At 51.8% G+C, this 17,587-nt stretch overlaps 3 protein-coding genes across 3 annotated transcripts; 2 read left to right on the top strand and 1 right to left on the bottom strand.

The window, feature by feature from the left end:
- Positions 1–446: 446 nt before the first annotated feature.
- J4E82_004586 (uncharacterized protein) lies at positions 447–1,379 on the bottom strand (the record flags this gene model as incomplete). The annotated part of the gene is made up of 3 exons (XM_051730862.1): positions 447–719; positions 843–1,078; positions 1,214–1,379. 3 exons carry the CDS (start codon positions 1,377–1,379, stop codon positions 447–449), a joined length of 675 nt encoding a protein of 224 aa, XP_051589343.1.
- Positions 1,380–3,305: 1,926 nt separating this feature from the next.
- On the top strand, positions 3,306–4,122 carry J4E82_004585 (uncharacterized protein; the record flags this gene model as incomplete). The annotated part of the gene is made up of 3 exons (XM_051730861.1): positions 3,306–3,545; positions 3,647–3,781; positions 3,835–4,122. 3 exons carry the CDS (start codon positions 3,306–3,308, stop codon positions 4,120–4,122), a joined length of 663 nt encoding a protein of 220 aa, XP_051589342.1.
- Positions 4,123–6,801: 2,679 nt separating this feature from the next.
- Positions 6,802–8,639, top strand: J4E82_004584 (uncharacterized protein; the record flags this gene model as incomplete). The annotated part of the gene is made up of 5 exons (XM_051730860.1): positions 6,802–7,295; positions 7,378–7,405; positions 7,470–8,176; positions 8,229–8,443; positions 8,494–8,639. 5 exons carry the CDS (start codon positions 6,802–6,804, stop codon positions 8,637–8,639), a joined length of 1,590 nt encoding a protein of 529 aa, XP_051589341.1.
- Positions 8,640–17,587: the final 8,948 nt, after the last annotated feature.

Here is a 17,587-nt window from a genome sequence, read left to right as displayed (position 1 = left end):
TAGTTTGGTGTTTGGTTTTGAGCTGGTTTGAGATGAGGCTGATGGGGCGATGGTCAGTTGTTGGAGAGAGTCGTTTCTGGGATGCTGGGGCCATGAGTGCAATCACGTCCAAGTCATCGGTTTACGATATACCGTCCATGTGAAGTCTATAATTCATGTACACTCGCCATGCGAGAAGAGTCGTGAAACTATATTAACGGAGTCGTATCCAGATCTATATACATGAGAACGCTAAATGCAAAAACAATAAGATACCGAATCAAAGACCTAGAAAGCTTGCCGTATGGAGCATCAGCACTGCTGGGACCTCCGTCATTACTTCCACATCACCAGCTGTAGACTATGGGGGGAAAGAAAGAGTCGTTCGATTGACATGTGTGTTCGTTGACTTGGCTTGGCCGGCTCTTCCAAAACCCTCTTCTTTCTGTTTTAGATTCTTCAATCGTCTATAGCCCACCCAGTCCGTTCTTCTCGTCAATGTGCCTGTAGCGTTCCTGCTCCATGCGATACTTGAGGACCATGGCGACACAAAGCACAAGGATCATGTCGATACCGACGATACCGAAGGCGGCAGTGAACACTCGATCTAGATATGTATTGGCGAAAGAGGAGAATTTACCAATGCATCCTCCCTTCTGAGCGGCGACTAGGGTGTTTTGGCATGTGCTATCCTGCACGAACGGAGGCGTGGTTGAGTTGACGTAACCGCAGCAGTCGAACTGTTACTTGTCAGCTTCTTTCTGTAGATCATGATGTATTCTTGCAGGGCTGCTAAGCCTCCCCACATGATTGTGTACGGATGGACGCTTCTAGTGCTGACGCTGATCATCGAGGCAACTCACCTTCTGTTGCAAAAGACTTTGGATAAGCGGCGTCTCGCGTCCCCAAAGGACGCTGAGGTTCGTGCGGGTTTGTAGTGTCTCTACCCAGATAGCGATACCAAGACCAAGTGTGAAGGTCGCGCAGATGACTACCAACCAGCCCTGAGTACGGAGCCAACCTCGATTCGTTGGTAGAAAAAGGGCTGGGAGAGACAGCAAGAATGTGACAAAGACGAAGATTGCATTGACTACGCCAGCTGGATAAGTTGTTAGTTGATGTTTGCCAAAACCGCATGTTCCAGGGCGATGCGTGGGACAATGCGCCGCCACAGTAGTGCCAGGATATCGATTCCCCCAGCATTACTACCATGGCCCATTCATAAATGTCGTACCTGTCAAGGGACACTGGCCGAGCAGTAGGTTCTGTGTGACGTTGTCTACGGTCGGAGTGGCGCGCATCGATTGCTCAGATATGAGGGAGAAGCCCAGCAACAGTCCTCCGCATCCGGCAAAGAGTAGGTCCATGCCAACAAAGGCCATCATCAACTTGGTCGGCATGTTGGCGGTACTGCGACTTGCGGCTTGACGGAAGAGACTGAAGTGAAATCAAAAAGAAGGATTGAAGCAAAGAATGGAAGTCGAGCGCAGCGGAGCCGTCCGGCGTACTCTGGTGAACTGCGTCGAGCAAGGAGAATTATTAGATAGAAGTGAAGAGAAAGTAGCAAGACCAGCGCTCGCGCGGAAAATGCATGGCATTCGGGGACACGGGGACTATGAGCATTAAGAAGCACTGCGAGGGCGCGTCGCAGTTGGAGCACGGCGATGCGTGGGTGGTTTCAGTAGTGTTGGAGCATTGCGGGTGGCCAATCACAGACGGGAACAGGCATGATGGTTCGATGTTTTGGCGCTGCGACGTCGGTGAGCCGCAGAGGTGGAGTGGGAACAAGCACAATGTTAGAAGAAGTGCGACGAAGTGTCGATGGCAGGCTACATGGAACCAGATGGTGGAGCCGCGGCATTATGGTTGTCACGAGGCGCGATGGTGTTGAGAATCGAGCTGCTGCCTCAGGGCCGGCGCCACCAACAGTGCAGGCGGGCAGGATGAGGGAGCAGGCTAGACCGTCGCTGCAAGCGAAGCGAGATCAAACGGGGAAGGTGCGTAAGGGTGGTACTTGCTTGGTCTTGCCTAGGTGCAGCCGCGGCTTCCACGACACCCACGACGACCCACTCCTATCATGAACAGGGCAAACAGCGGTACAGTCGACGCCTGCGTCCAGGGCAAAGAATACAATGGGAAGGACGGTGCGAACCACTCGGTACGACGAGTCTGGCCTGCAGCTTAGTCGTTCCTCGACTGCCCACAAGCATCTCGTACCGTGGCCTGTAAGCCCGGAGAGTGGGCAACCGACCTTCACCAGTTGACCGTCAATCTGACTTGAGCGGGACTAGCGCAGTCTTTCCACCAATCAACATGATACAAAACACCGGGGTCCTGCTCAGCTGCCTCTAGCGCAGCCCTCGGCCTGAGATGGACGGCGCACTTTTCATGTGGAAAGGCCGCTGCTGTTCATCTCCAAAAACGACCTGACAGGCCAAAGGTCTAGTGGGAAGGGGTCAAAGTCAGTATCAGCACAAAAGGCATGCTGCGCTGCAGATTGTGCCTTCATGCGCGGCGCGAAACCTCAGTCCAGGGCCTCCGTCCAGGGCAATTATTGTCGATCTGCGACTCAGAGCTGTGACCAGGGTCGCGCTCAAGCGCATCCGCCCCCAGTTGTGTGGATAGTTGAGGGCCTGCCCGCACCAAAGCAGCCAAAGCAGCCGTCGAGAGAAATACTTGACCACTCCCGCCGTTTCATTCCCAATACCGTTCGTCCCTTTCCTTCCTCAGACAGCTCTCGGGCTATAACACACCTGCACCACTCCGTCTGTCCCTGCGTGCCCGCCAAGCTCCACAAGCTCAGGGTTCGGGAAACCACTCGACCTGTCTTTTTGCTACCCACCCAACGGCGCGCGAAAACAAAGCACGCCGCACCTGATCTCGCTGTGCGTTTGGCCAGGTACGTACCCTTTTCGCTTTCCCAGCCCGCCCTCTGTCGCGAGGTCACGCTCTCCGGCACCAAGCCCTTCCACAAGCACCCCCCAGCCACTGGCGCAGCACGGGCCCCCCGAGTAATTTAGTGCCTTCCACCGAGCACAGTGCGACCAAGCGTTTCCTCCCCCGCGCACCTTTTCCTTGCATTCCTGCTGCGCCATCACAAAGGGACCAGCCCCGATCTTTTAACAGGCCGCGCTTCCTTTTCCGTATGAGGTCGTCCTAAGAGTCTAACCCAACTCAAGCCGTCTGCAGTTCCTTCTGTAACATTTTGCGCGTCTGCCCAAACCACGCAAGAACGCCTGCCAACTCCCCACACTCGGCCCAACACAGCTTAGGGCCCTCGTCCCCCAAACACTGCGGGTAACCAATCTTTGTCGCGACTCACCACCATGGCCAGCGAAATCACCGAGCACGACCAGAACGCGTCGCCGTCAGTCCACGACGACGGCAATGGCACCATGGGCATGGAGAACCGCGGCGTCAAGCGTGCGCGCGCCGCTGCCGACGACGACGACGACGATGATGACAAGCCCGGCCGCGAGCGAAGAAAGATTGAGATCAAGTTCATCCAAGACAAGTCGCGTCGGCACATCACCTTCTCCAAGCGCAAGGCTGGTATCATGAAGAAGGTACGTTGGTGCTCGTTGAGCGCGCATCGTGGTGCATTTGCTCCCGCGTCGCATGAAACCGTTGCCTGCACCGAGCGCTCCGCTAACCATGGCACTCCCAGGCCTACGAATTGTCTGTCCTGACAGGCACCCAAGTGCTGCTGCTCGTCGTCTCCGAGACTGGTCTTGTCTACACCTTTACCACACCCAAGCTGCAACCGCTAGTCACCAAGCCAGAGGGCAAGAACCTCATCCAGGTATGCTGCAGCCACCGCCCAAGCTGTCGCGTCGCGTCACTAACACCCCGCAGGCCTGTCTCAACGCTCCCGAGCCATCAAGCGGCGACGCAAATGGCGTCGACAACGACACTGTCGAATCGCCAGAGGACAACCACGCCCAAGTACCGCCTGGCCAGCCACGCGGCATGCCGCCTAACAACCAAGCTATGCCCCAAGCCTACATGACGCCCGAGGCTGCTCTGCACTACCAGAGCTACCTCCAACAACAGCAGCAGCAGTCAAACCAGTATCCCATGGCGCAGCAAGGCATGCCCCGCCATCCTGGTGGCCACTACCCCCAGGACCAGAAGCTGGGTTAAACCTAATACACACATACTCTACCCACGCGGTAGCAGGTCACTACTCGGAAGGCGCATTAGTAACTGGATATGGATACCCACATAATGGCAAAAGTAATCACGGTGTCGCTCAACAAGCAATACGTAGGTGCATGGTATGCGATTTCGCATGCGACAGTGTAGTGAGAGTGAGAAGATATGATGTGGGCACGCAATGTCGGGGGGATGCAGTTGCACTTCCGAACGACTGTACGTCTTACGTGGATATTGGCGCAGTCTGTGGTTTCTTTATTCTTGTCATTTGCTCTCAATCAACATATTCAGCATCTCCTGTCACATTTACCAGGTGCTGTTTAGACCAGATCTATACCACTACCCATAGTCTCGGTCGAATTCAGTGCGTTAATTCACTCAAAGCTAGCCTCGTGGGCCGCTATCCGTGAGAGCTTAGTCGGGTCTGGGCATTGCTTCCTATTTCGTCGCCCGAACTTGCCTTTCTGGGAGAATAAGCTTGCCACCACAACTCAAAATCATGAAGTGTCCGCGGACCTGTCTTGGGCGTGACTTGAACAGATAGCTTGCGACATGCCTTCCTCATAGTCATCGCGGCATTTGGCTCAGCAAAGCAGGAGACATCCACCACACACATACACAAAGCTTGACTACTCCAAAATGTCCTATTACCTCTCTCTACTGGACAGCAAAGTTTGTTTCGCAGGAAAAAGGAAGGTGCAACGTTACCCATAGGCTCGTGCGCTACCCCGATGACGGCTCGATAACGGCTGAAAGCAAGGCTATTGTTGTCTGAACTAGAGACTCGAGCATGCCCTCGAGGAAATGTCACATCCGTAATTGTACGACCGCACTTAGCTTGTGCATCCTCTAGATTGCACTGTTGTAGGTGTGACCACGCACACTGTTCGACTCGATGTACCGGGAAGCTTTCCAGAGCCAATGCAACACTGGTACCGTCCCCTTTCGACGTTGCTTCGATTACTTGCGATGAAGACTACCTGAGTGACGATCGCAGCATTATCCTTCCATCAAGCGTGTCACTGTGTGACTGCGGCACTTGGCTGATATGTTACACAAGAAGGTACGCGTGTGGTACATGGGCAGTCGATCGACGCGACGGGTTGCGCCACCAACTACTTTGGAAACATCTCGAAGGCTGGGATACCTAGAACGGGATTGTTGAAGAGATGCAAAGAGCGCCACAGTCAAGCGTATGGGGCTGTGTAAGTGTGAAGACGTTCTCCGTATCATTGGCGGTAACTGCTGCAATCTGATCTGATCCCGTTACCTCTTCTTACTTGATATCGTCGTGTTTAAAACAAATTTTAGATGTGGGAGCGAGGTTTAAGCTTATACGAGAGAGGAGTAGTTTTGGTGCTGACAGCTGTCGTCATAGGGCTGATCTCCTCTTGCCAAACAACACAAGGTTACAACTACGGACCGCGCCGCAGAAATTCGCCGAAAAATACATATGGCTACTTGCATTTTGCGCCGATAGACACAGCATCAATGTAGTGTGACTGAAAGCTTCACGCTTTGCACAACCTCTTCTGCGCGTTGCCTCGATACCAAGTGCTGCTCATTACTGTTAGTCCTGATGTTGTCTGTGTAGCGTTTACATAGGATCCTCAAGCTGTCTATTCTCTTGCCTCGGCATTATCCCCTAGTAGCATCCCATTTGACAAGATGTCGGGAGTTGATTGCTTCTGTGCTACCCTACGCGTCATCCTGCCTCTCGGGTGCGGATGTCTACCCGCAGCAGGCCTCTTTACTTCTTCGAGCGATCCCCGCACCTTAGCATGCTAATGCCGGCTTTTAATAATCGCGCGTGTAGATACTATTCCGCAATGAAGACGTAACTTTTACGTCCATTTCTTCTATCTACCATACCATGGCCTTCGACCTTGGTCAAGATAGCGATTGCTATAGACTGTTTTGGAACTTCTTAACAACACATTGGATGCTCAATCTCGCGACCTGATAGACAATGGTTGCAATCTCTTCTAGTACAAGGCTGCCAGCCGTCGCGAAGACAGTAGAGAATGTGGCCTTGACGGCTATACCTACCTTTATTCCTCTAGGCTTGACATCTCCGCCAATATCTCGTCGTGCTTCTAGATTGCTGTTCAGACACATAGAGCTGGACCACCCCCAAACATTGATCAGAATATATAATGCAAAGCTTCACATCCGCGACTCAAACACATGCGAGTGTTGATATGCGATTCCACCACCGAGCACAACCAAGCCAAGCCGGACATGTTCCCCGCATAGCGACTCGAACAACTCGTGCATATGAGCCCAAGCTTTTCAGGTATAGAAATCCTGACTTCGGTGCTACTCCCGGCCTTAAACCACGGACTATCTAGGCGTCGCTATACCTTTTTTACGATTGCTTTTATTGCCTCGCTGTCTCAATTCGCTATCTCTTATCTAGCGTTGCTTTCTCCCCTGCTCATCACCCCACGTCTTACGCCCAGGCGTAGCCCGCCCCCAGACCGCGACATTCATCATGAGAAGCATATAAGCTTTATAGTTACTGTGTTGTCGACTTGGCGCGATGCGATAAGCCTTTTTGCCAAGTGCTTCCTTCAACAGCGTGGCTTCTTGCTCCGACTATATTACCCGTCGCTCACTCGTGCATTGCTTTCAAGTCAACTGCACCACCAAAGAAATCCAGAAATCATGGAGTCAAAGATAGAAAAACATCCCACTCCACACATCGCTCACGATGTAGAGACACAAGGCAAGTCCTCCATTGATGCAGACGCTCTCAAGCTAGCAGAGATGGGCTACACTCAAGACATGGCGAGAAAGTACACCGTCTGGTCCGTTTTGGGCGTCGGATTTTCAATCACAAACTCCTGGTTCGGTATATCAGCCGCTCTGATAACTGGCATCAATTCTGGAGGCCCGCTGCTCGTCATATACGGCATTATGCTCATAGCTCTCATCTCGACCTGCGTGGGTATCAGTCTCAGCGAGCTGGCAAGTGCGATGCCGAATGCGGGTGGACAGTACTTCTGGGCTGGTGAACTTGCGCCGAGACGGTTTACAAGACTCGCCAGTTACATGACGGGATGGTTGGCGTGGTGGGGTGCTATGTTTACGAGTGCGTCTGTGGCATTGGCTATGGGAAGTGCGGTAGTGGGTTGTTATCAACTTGGGCATCCTGACTTGTAAGCACTTCTTTCCCATACCTTCGCTTTATCTAGAGAGGTCCTTGAAAGTCTAAGAAACATGTACTAAGTATTCTCCCAGTGTCATTCAACCCTGGCATGTCTTCCTGGCAAGTAACGTCCCTGTAAGAACTGTATGCGAGACAAATACTGACTTTGTACGCCGATGTTTAGGCTTACCAACTCTCGAACATCTTCTGTTTCTTCTTCAACTGCTACGGCAAGATACTTCCCACAGTCGGCAAAACCACACTATGGATCTCACTGCTTTCCTTCGCCGTGATACTCATCACCGTTCCAGCCGTTGCGCCTACACACCAGCACGCTCGCTTCGTCTTCGCGACCTTTATCAATAACACGGGCTGGCAGCAAGATGGAATAGCCTTCATCGTCGGTCTCGTGAACACAAACTGGGCTTTCGCTTGCCTTGATTGCGCCACGCATCTCGCCGAAGAAGTACACCGGCCAGAGAAGATGGTCCCAATAGCCATTATGGGAACTGTGGGAATTGGGTTTGTAACGAGCTGGTTCTTCTCTGTCGGCATCTTCTTCTCGATTGTAGGGGACTTTGCTGAGATTGGCGCATCAGATACTGGAGTGCCTATTCTGGAGATTTTCTTTCGCGCGCTGCAGAGTAAGGCTGGAGCGACGGTTCTTGAGGCGCTTATCATAGCTACGGGACTGGGTTGCTTGGTCGCAAGTCATACTTGGCAGAGTCGACTATGCTGGAGTTTCGCGCGCGATCGGGGGCTTCCTGCTCATCGCTGGCTGGCCAAGGTACATGAAGGACTTGACGTGCCGCTCAACGCCCACTTAGTGAGTTGTGTTATCGTGGCTATCATGGGATGCCTGTATCTGGCTTCTTTGACAGCTTTTAACTCGTAGGACACCCTGCTGTTCGTGTGTGTGGGTACCAAAGCTGACGAGATGTAGGATGATAACGGCATGTATCGTTCTTCTGTACCTCAGTTACTCTGTTCCGGTCATCTGCCTTCTCATCCGCGGTCGCGACAAGATATCCCACGGGCCATTCTGGCTCGGTCCGGTCGGTCTCTTCGCCAATATTGTACTACTTGTCTGGACACTGTTCACACTGATCATGTACTCGTTTCCGTATGCGAAGCCTGTTGAGGCAGGGAACATGAACTGTAAGTGATGCCGTTTGGGCTAATATGTGTACCACTGACGGGACGTGTAGATGTGTGCGTTGTCTATGCCATTGTTGCTTTGATTGCCAGTGTAGATTGGCTGTTTAGAGGGAGGAAGAAGTTTGTGGTTGCCGGCGAAAGGAAGGAGGAAGGGGTGAACCCGGCTCCGAGAATCGTGGATCTGCCTGGGTATTAGGAGCGATGTTGAAGCAACACTGTGTGCGCGTGCACAGTATGTCATATTCTAAACACACTGAGCTCAGTGTCCATAGTTTATTCGGGATTCATGTCTAAAATATCAGTTTTGTGATGTGTGCAAGTTGCCGTGGAGATGAAAGAGGAATGTTAATAGGCTTGGCAAGTCAAACGCGCGCGAGTGGGGCGCTAGTGGATCGCGTCGCGTTTGCATGGGGGATGATTCTTAGATGCACTGACGTCTGCCATGTGCCTTTCTTCTGCGCAACACATCGCAACCACCGTCGTCCGCGCCCTCACTCTCGCCCCTTTGAGCCTAGCACGCTCTCTCACCGACGCTCCTTAATACGTTTAAGACTCGTCGACGGCCTGCGCGGCTTCTCTCTCTCCTTGTCCAACTACAGCGTCAAGCATTGAACGGGCGCGACGGATCCTCGCAGGATAGATAGCGTCTCATAGATAGACACAAGTGCAACTCCGCTGTGCTAGTGTAGAGACTCTGAGGGCGGTCAATGCCGAATTGCGTGCTGTCATCCCTCTGAGACATTGTGAGTGGGGCGTCACAACCAGGACGGGCCTGGGTGAGGGATCATGGCGGAGATTCTCGAGAAGATAAAGTAAGTACTCGGGCTCCCATCCATCGGCATCCTTCCACACCAGACGTGGCTAACCATCTTGTGTCTTGTAGTGAGCTCCGAGAGCTACCCGAAGAACAGCATCTGTTCTGTCCTCGCGTCGGCGACGACGGATCAGTATACTACGATGAAGACGTTGCCGCGTATCCGCCCGAAACCGATGCCAACGAACTCGCCGACCGCAAGCTCAAGCTTCTAGCTGCCGAAGACCGGAAATGGACAGCCCTCAAGGCAGCCGAGATATTGGCCTTCGACGGGGAGGAAGCAGCGCCACACAAAGAATGGCTCGTCAGCCGCCTCAACAGCCTCATGCAAAGCTGCGATGTCTGCGTGAGAGTCTTCCACCAGAGCAGAGCAGAATGGCGAACACGGCTGATTGATTCTTACGACGAGGACAACATTGGGGACTTTCTACAAGTAGTAGACAGCCAATGCCTGGGTCGCATACAAAAGGGCTTGGACGAGGCCAACGAGATACTGAGTAAAGCTGAGCCCAAGACGCGCTCAGTCCGCCTGCTACCCAACGAATGCACATATGGTTTCTTCGAAGCGCTTAGCTGCGACGCCCTAATACGGAACGAGGAACTCCTCCAACGGCATTTCGATGCACCATTCGACATGGTCCAAACGAAGAAGCGGCTGAAGATTCAGACATACCTTCCGGCCATGACCCGTTTCTTATTCTCTAGGGTTGATAGGCGGCATAAATGGGCGACAGAGTCCTGGTCTACCTTCAAGCGGAATCTACTCAAGTCCGAGTGGGAGTGGGCTGTACGGGATTACGTCACAAGTGTCATGATGAAGGTCCAAATGAGCAATCTGGATTTATCCGTGGTACCACTCTTTTGGGGCGGCATGCGGCTCATAGTAGCAAAGATGGACAGGGAGGTGATCACCGACTCGTTGCGCGGCCTTGACGGAGACTTCTATCGTCTGATGCTTGATCATCTTTCACTAAAGTCCGAAGGCTTTCTGGATCTGATTGCGACCATGAAGCAGTTACTAGAAAAATCCCCCATCGATTACTGGGATGGCATGAATGCTGTAACTTCCTCAATCGCTACAGTGGTAGAACAAGTGTTCAACAGCCCGATCCTGAATCAACTCCTTCTCGCAACTGCAGAGGGGAACGAACAGAATATGAACAACCTTCATGCTGCCTTCAGCTGGATTCCGGTCTTCCTGGACTCCATCAAGCTATCCAATCTTGGACCGGCGGTCCGGCCGTTTGCACACGCGTTGCTCGGTCGCTTCCAGTCTGATCGGTACCCCCCAGTGGCTCGAGCCTACTGCTACAAGGAAGGTCTGAAAGTTTTAGATTATACCTTTCGCAAGATGGGAGAAGGTAAAGGCATCGACAAGTTTGTTGGGCAGCCAACCGTCAACGGCATGCTGGATCTGCTATCAACCTTCATACAGTCCCTCGTCACAAGCCTCAAAAACTTCAAACACAACAAGGAAAATCAAGAGGATATGCAACTGACCCTTTCGGTGATCGAGCATGCGTTCAAGCTGGAAGCACAGTCCCTCATTATCGAGAGGCAACTTATCTCTGCAAAAGCACCATCGCCCACCCAAACACCGCCATCCAGTCCTATATGGAAGACAGTTCTACGAGCAATAGGTCCAGACAGCTTAGAGCTTGCAACACATCTTCTGATTGCTGGCAGGGGTCTGATCGGGCTCGAACCACTTCAGATGAAGTCGGGTGTCGACAAGGTGCCCCCAGAGGTACGACACTTCAATGATCGATTCCGGCTGCTCTCTCAATCAATCACCGATGTCGTGGAGAAGATGTCAGAATTTGAGCCCACCCTATTACAAGCCTTGTTCGGACAACAGCCTGCAGCGAGTGCCATCGTTTCCCTGATGTTCTCGTCCACAGAAGATACGCGCAACTCTGCTATCGAGCTGTTGAAGGTCATAAGTGGAGAAGAGGAACGTCGTGGCGCTTTGCAACACATCTTGAGAGCTCATTATAGGCACGTCGTTCGGGGTATCTCAGATTCAGTTCGGCAGGTTCGACTCAAGAAGGCGTTTGCACCCGCACCAAGTATGATCCGAACATGCACAGATATCATCGACATTATTTGCAACTCTCAAGACGGAATTTTGCGAGGCCGGGAATACGACTCTGGTGATGCTGCAGCGACGATGAATCTATGGGAGAATCTATGGGATTCACTTACGATGATTTTCGCCACTACTGAAGCCTGGAGCAACTTGGGTTTCTACGACAAAAATATGATGATGGACTTTTGCCGAGACACTATGCAATTTGCTGATGTGTTGTTCGACCAATGCAGCATCTTTGCTACTGCCCTGAAGCCGCCTTCTTCCGATGAAGATGAAACAATATCGAAGACCGCTCTCCTCAAAGAGCTTTTGGCACAGCCGGCGAATGCCATGGAGGGTCTGGCGAAATGGCTCCGTCTTCGTGACGAGTTCTTGTCTAGCAAGTCTGTCACTTTGATCAGCAAGCTTCTTGTTCGGCTGCATCGTGTGTCTATCGACATTGATTCCAACGCTCTTTCATACATGGAACGCGTGCTCTCAGGAGACGTCCGCGCGAAGCTGAGCGACACGCAACAAGCTGAGCTGCAACAAGCGCTCGAGGAGCATCTCGGCCGCCCACTCGTGAAGGAAGAGGAGCCCGCAAAACCCAAGCAAGCCATGATCAGCAAATGGATGGCTCCGGGTGCGACACAGTCACCAGCAGACGCCAAAGCAAAATTGCTTGCTAGTATGACTTCTGGATCTAGTAAGTTTCAGGAACGGCGGGAGCAGATGAGAGCATCTGAAACGAAGGCCGCCCAGCAGAAAGCTCTCGACGATAAGAAGAGTGCCCAACAGGCCGAATTCAAACGCAAGCGGCAGCTTGCACTACAACAGCGGGAGAAAGAGAAGGCCGCTGCGATCGCTAAGTTGAAGGCAGCTAGGGGCGTCTCAAATCACGTTGCCGAAGCTGGCTCAGGTCTTGAGGGCCTGGGTGTGTTAGGCAAAGATCAGGCTGCAAAAGGAGAAGGCTTAATGCATTCTTCCGACGAGTCATCGGACGAAGAAGGCGATATTGATGAAGACCTCTTTGGCATTAAGAAGACCAAAGTCAAGACTGGACCCAAGACAAACATTGTTAACGAAGTCAAAATCCAAATGCCGACGAAGAAAAAGCGGGCTCAGCGTTCTGCCAAAGACATGCGCGCTCGTCTGGCGCCTGATCTGAGCAGCCTTCATCGAACTATTCTCAGCTGGAACTACTTCCACGAGGGTCCGTTCCCGCCCAAGTCCCGGCCGGACATGTATTCCAAGGTCCTCAGTACTTTCCGCACACCCAACGATTACCAAAATACCTTCGAACCGCTTCTGACCCTAGAAGCATGGCAAGGTTTCGTCAAAGCTCGTGAGGAGAACCAAGCTAAGCCCTATGAAATAAGGTTAACTTCGCGAGCCGCTGTCGACATGTTCCAAGAAGTCGGCAGTACGATGACTCATGTTGAGAATAAGGAAGTTTTCATCTCAGAAGGTGACATTATACTCTTTGCCAAATCCAAGTCACCCTCTGCGGATGAGCCAACATGTCTCGCCAGGGTGTTCCGTGTGAAGAGAAAGCAGCAACACATCGAAGTCTCGTACCGCGTAGTACCTGGTAACCCTCTCTCGACCGCACTGCAACCAAACAATACGATTCTGGGCTTCAAACTCGAGTCAATCACATCTCTAGAGCGCGAGTACGGTGCGCTGAAAGGTCTCCAGTATTACGATCTGTGTGACGAAATTATCCGGGCGAAGCCTTCTCCGCTTTTGACCTACAAGGATAGCCAGATCCAGCCACTCATTTCTAATTACAATGTGAATCCGGCACAAGCGAAAGCTATCAAATCCGCCATCGACAATGATGCGTTCACTTTGATCCAAGGGTAAGACACAACATCCATACATTAGTGAGTGAATTTCTAACCATATCCACAGACCGCCCGGTTCCGGAAAGACGAAAACCATCACTGCTATTGTAGGAGCTATCTTGAGCGATAGCCTTCGAAACCGCGGTACTGCGATCGCTGTTCCTGGCCAACAAAACTCGAATGCTGCTCAGAAGAAGCTACTGGTCTGCGCGCCCAGTAATGCGGCCGTGGACGAGTTGGTCATGCGTTTCAAAGATGGCATCAAAACCCTCAATGGCGAGTCGCGCAAACTCAACATCGTACGTTTAGGTCGAGGAGACGCCATTAAAGCCAGTGTACAAGATGTGACCCTGGAAGAGCTTGTCAATAAACGCCTCGGTGTTGACTCATCGAACGGCAACGACCGAGAAGCGACACAGAAGCTCTTCCAGGAACACAAACAAGTCTCTGATCAATTGAAACAAGCCTATCAGCAACGAGATACTGGTGAGACTAAAGGAGAAGCTGCGGCCAAGCTGGACGACGACATCAACGCGCTACGCAGGCGCAAGACAGCCTTGGGAACCAAGATTGACAATGTCAAGGATGACGAGAAGCTTGCCAGTCGTAACGCAGACCTGAACAGACGACGTGCACAAGAAGCTGTTCTGAACGACGCGCACGTTATCTGTGCGACACTCAGCGGTTCTGGACACGAAATGTTCCAAGGGCTAAGTATCGAGTTCGAAACTGTCATTGTCGACGAGGCTGCTCAGTGTGTGGAGATGAGCGCACTTATTCCTCTCAAGTACGGTTGCGCCAAGTGTATCCTGGTTGGAGATCCAAAGCAACTTCCTCCAACAGTCTTCTCGGACAAGGCGAAAGGTTTCCAATATGAGCAGAGTTTGTTCGTTCGCATGCAAAAGAATCACCCAGACGATGTGCATCTGTTGGACACACAATACCGTATGCACCCGGAAATCAGTTTGTTTCCTAGTCGAACGTTTTACGATGGTCGCCTCCTGGATGGCGACGACATGGCTGGTCTACGTCAACGACCATGGCATCAGAGTATGTTGCTTGGACCCTACCGCTTCTTCGATGTCCAAGGTCAACACCAAGCTGCTCCAAAGGGCCATTCGCTCATAAATATCGCTGAGATCAATGTCGCGATGCAGCTGTACAAACGAGTCACTTCCGACTACCCCGATTATGATTTCAAAGGCAAGATTGGCATAATCACACCTTACAAGAGCCAACTGCGCGAGCTGAAACAGCGTTTTATGAACGCATACGGTCAGAATATCATTGAAGACATTGATTTCAATACCACAGATGCTTTCCAAGGTCGTGAAAGCGAGATCATCATCTTCTCCTGCGTACGAGCCTCCCCAGCAGGCGGCGTTGGTTTCCTCCAGGACATTCGGCGTATGAACGTCGGTCTCACACGTGCCAAATCGTCTCTTTGGGTCCTAGGAAACTCTGACTCGCTTATGCGAGGAGAATTCTGGAAGAAGCTTATAGTAGACGCGAAGGAGAGGAAGCGGTTCTCTGCTCAAGACGTGCCAAAGATGCTGAACCAACATTCCAGTAAATTTCCGGCACCAAAAGAAGGTTATGTACAACCTCACCGTCCTACAACAGAGGTTAAACCAGAGGTCAAACCAGAAGTCAAACTAGAAGTGAAGTCGGAGCCCATGAGCAGGTCTGCAAGCAACCAGTCTAGTACATCTTCAGGCTCTGACTCGAAGTCTATCAAACAAGAGGTCAAGACGGAAACCAACGACGAACAAATACTGGTACATCACGAAAAGCGGAAGTTTCAAGACATCGCTGGTCTTGATAAAATCAAGCTTGAGAGTAGCGATGCAGAAATGAAGGATGCTCCATCTGATTCTGCCTCCAATACAATGAATGGAGGCAGTGGCCGATCAACACCTGCCGCTATTGCCGATGCATCGCGCAAGAGCTCGACACCCAGTGGAGAGACAAGCAACGGGACGAATGGTGTGGTCGCTCCCCCGCCCGGAGATGTCATCGGCGGCATGTCGATGGCAAAGCCTAAAATCCGTAGGCGGCCTCGTGAACCACCAAACCCTTTCATCAAAAATAAGAAGCCAAGGAACGGCTGACGGTACAGCAACCTAACCGGCGGGAGGGGCCGAAGTGGCATTATTTTCCTATGTGCATGCTTCAGCAATATTCTCTTTCTATTAGCATTTGGCGCCTTCTGAATGGGCGGACACTTTCATTAGCATTGCCCGGCGTTCATTCATATCTTTATGTATACATAGCTATCCGAGACTATCTCTTTCTGGGGCCATATGCCCTGTATCACATCGGACGAAGATCGGCCACGAAACCTAAAAAGGCACTTCGTGGCTAAAATCCGGCAAGTAACGATCGACATGCGTGCCGTGTGCTTAATCGTTTCCCCGGAACATACATTTACAGCATGTTCTGGGCTCCAAATGCGGAAATTGACATCTTTCGGTCCATTGCGCACGTCGTGTATAACGCGTCTATGTGTGGTCGCTGTGGTCGCGAATGCACTAGGGCCGTGACTTTGTCCCGCTAGTCAGGCGCTCCCGTACCACCATGACGCACACCGCCCATTGCCGATTGTTGGTTCCTGCACCCCATACTCTTCAAGCGAGAATCAACGATCCGTCTGACGCATGAATCAGCATGGCGTCTCTTCCAGTTTCTACCAGAGCGTAGTATCAGCAAGGCTCTCCCTATTGCCGCCGGATCGGGCAAGCCGCATGGCATTCACAATCTTTTGTACTACCGGGCGGCCAATCACCTTCGCACACTTGTACTACATACTTATGCACCCAATTATCGTCGTCGTCCAGTCGCACATTTCCCAGATCGTGGCTAACTTGCAGCATGCATTTTAGTGCGATCTTCACTATGTTTTGTGAGCAGCGAACTAATAATTCATACTCCCCGGATGCAGTCTTCCTTTCCTTCACGCATATTTCCAACATTCCTTTGCACTAACAGTATCCAATTTCAATATCTTTCGCGACAAAGAACCTCTTCCAATCTGTGCACGACCTCGTTATCGACTACCGGCTTCGCTGTCAACGCGCTGTAGTGTCACGTTGCCTCGCCTCTCAGCACCACGAGCTCGAGAAGTGATCCTTACCCTCAGATTCGCCCCTGATTACACTACATGACTTTCCTCCTCTCAAATTTGAGAACCTGTCTCATCTGCATCAAGCTTGAGCGTGAAGAGAGCTGCCGGTCGCCATATTTTCCACACACTAAAGTCAGATCAAAGCCGCCCCTGCCAATCATCGATACGAACCCTTCATCTTACCCCTGGTTGGGGTAGCAGCCAACAATCAGCATACTTCATGCAATACAACACGACTGCATCTGCTGAGTTTGTGATCTCCTGGTTGTGCCACGTTATCACCCAGCGTACCCTGCTGAGCTATACTCACGGCTCGCGCTTAGGCATCAAAACGAGAAGAGGATCGCAATCCGGACATTTGTTTTCAGGGTAAATGCCAACCAGGTTGCAGATATGATCTCGTCTGCTTCCACAGAAAATCTTTTGAACTCATTTCCAATGTTCGGGCACACCAGCTGGAGTGTTCTTGAATATGCCTGGGCGCTGGAAGAGAGTTCTAAGATGAACACAAGCGTGACGTCTGAGTCGTCCATGCGCAAGTCAACGGCGTCGACGCAGGACGAAAACACCCCACCGACCACTGCAGGGACTCAACCGACTGGCTGCGAACTTTCACCGCCGGTGCGGTTTATAGATGAGTTTGGCTGTCAACAAAGACGCAAACACAGCTTTCTCAACCACACCCCACGAGACTTCGAAATGCAGCCCACAAAGCCATGTAACATCTATCAACCTTCAGGAACTTCGAAGGAGAACTATTCCCGTCCTAGGACATCGCAAGGAGCTCGTTCAATGAGCAACAATTGTACTACCACCAGTCCACATGCCTATAGCTCATCGATAGTGTCTCATACAACCGGGGAGTCCACTCCAAACGAGTTTGAGAATGCGACCGAACCTGACTCCAAGGAGATCTCGTCGCCATCATCATCAGACGTCTATCAGCCATCGGGGAAGCCATGTCGACGCTCGTCGTCTGTCCCTTTGGCCAGGGTGCTTACATACGAGCCGCGCTCTGCCTTCCCTTGTGAAGATGCAGATCGCGATGTCAGCATTCGAATTGCAAGGTCACCAATAACTCGCCCACAAGACAAGAAGCGCCAGCGGCGCCAAACGCCGTTCAAAGTCACGACTCCAAGTTTAACAAATGCTACACGACATGCGCCACTGGAACCCCTAGTTGCCAAGCACCGACGCAAGGCTAGCTACGACACTATGAGCGAGATGCTGCCTGAGATAGAAACGGAGCAAGTTGGAGAAATGGGTACTTTTGGAGTGATCCAAAGAT

This window comes from Alternaria postmessia (assembly GCF_024291825.1).
Source record: "Alternaria postmessia strain BMP 2775 chromosome Unknown scaffold_22, whole genome shotgun sequence".
Lineage (NCBI taxonomy): Eukaryota > Fungi > Ascomycota > Dothideomycetes > Pleosporales > Pleosporaceae > Alternaria > Alternaria postmessia.
The sequence above is the reverse complement of the archived record's forward strand: the minus strand, read 5'-3'. Positions and strand labels throughout refer to the sequence as shown.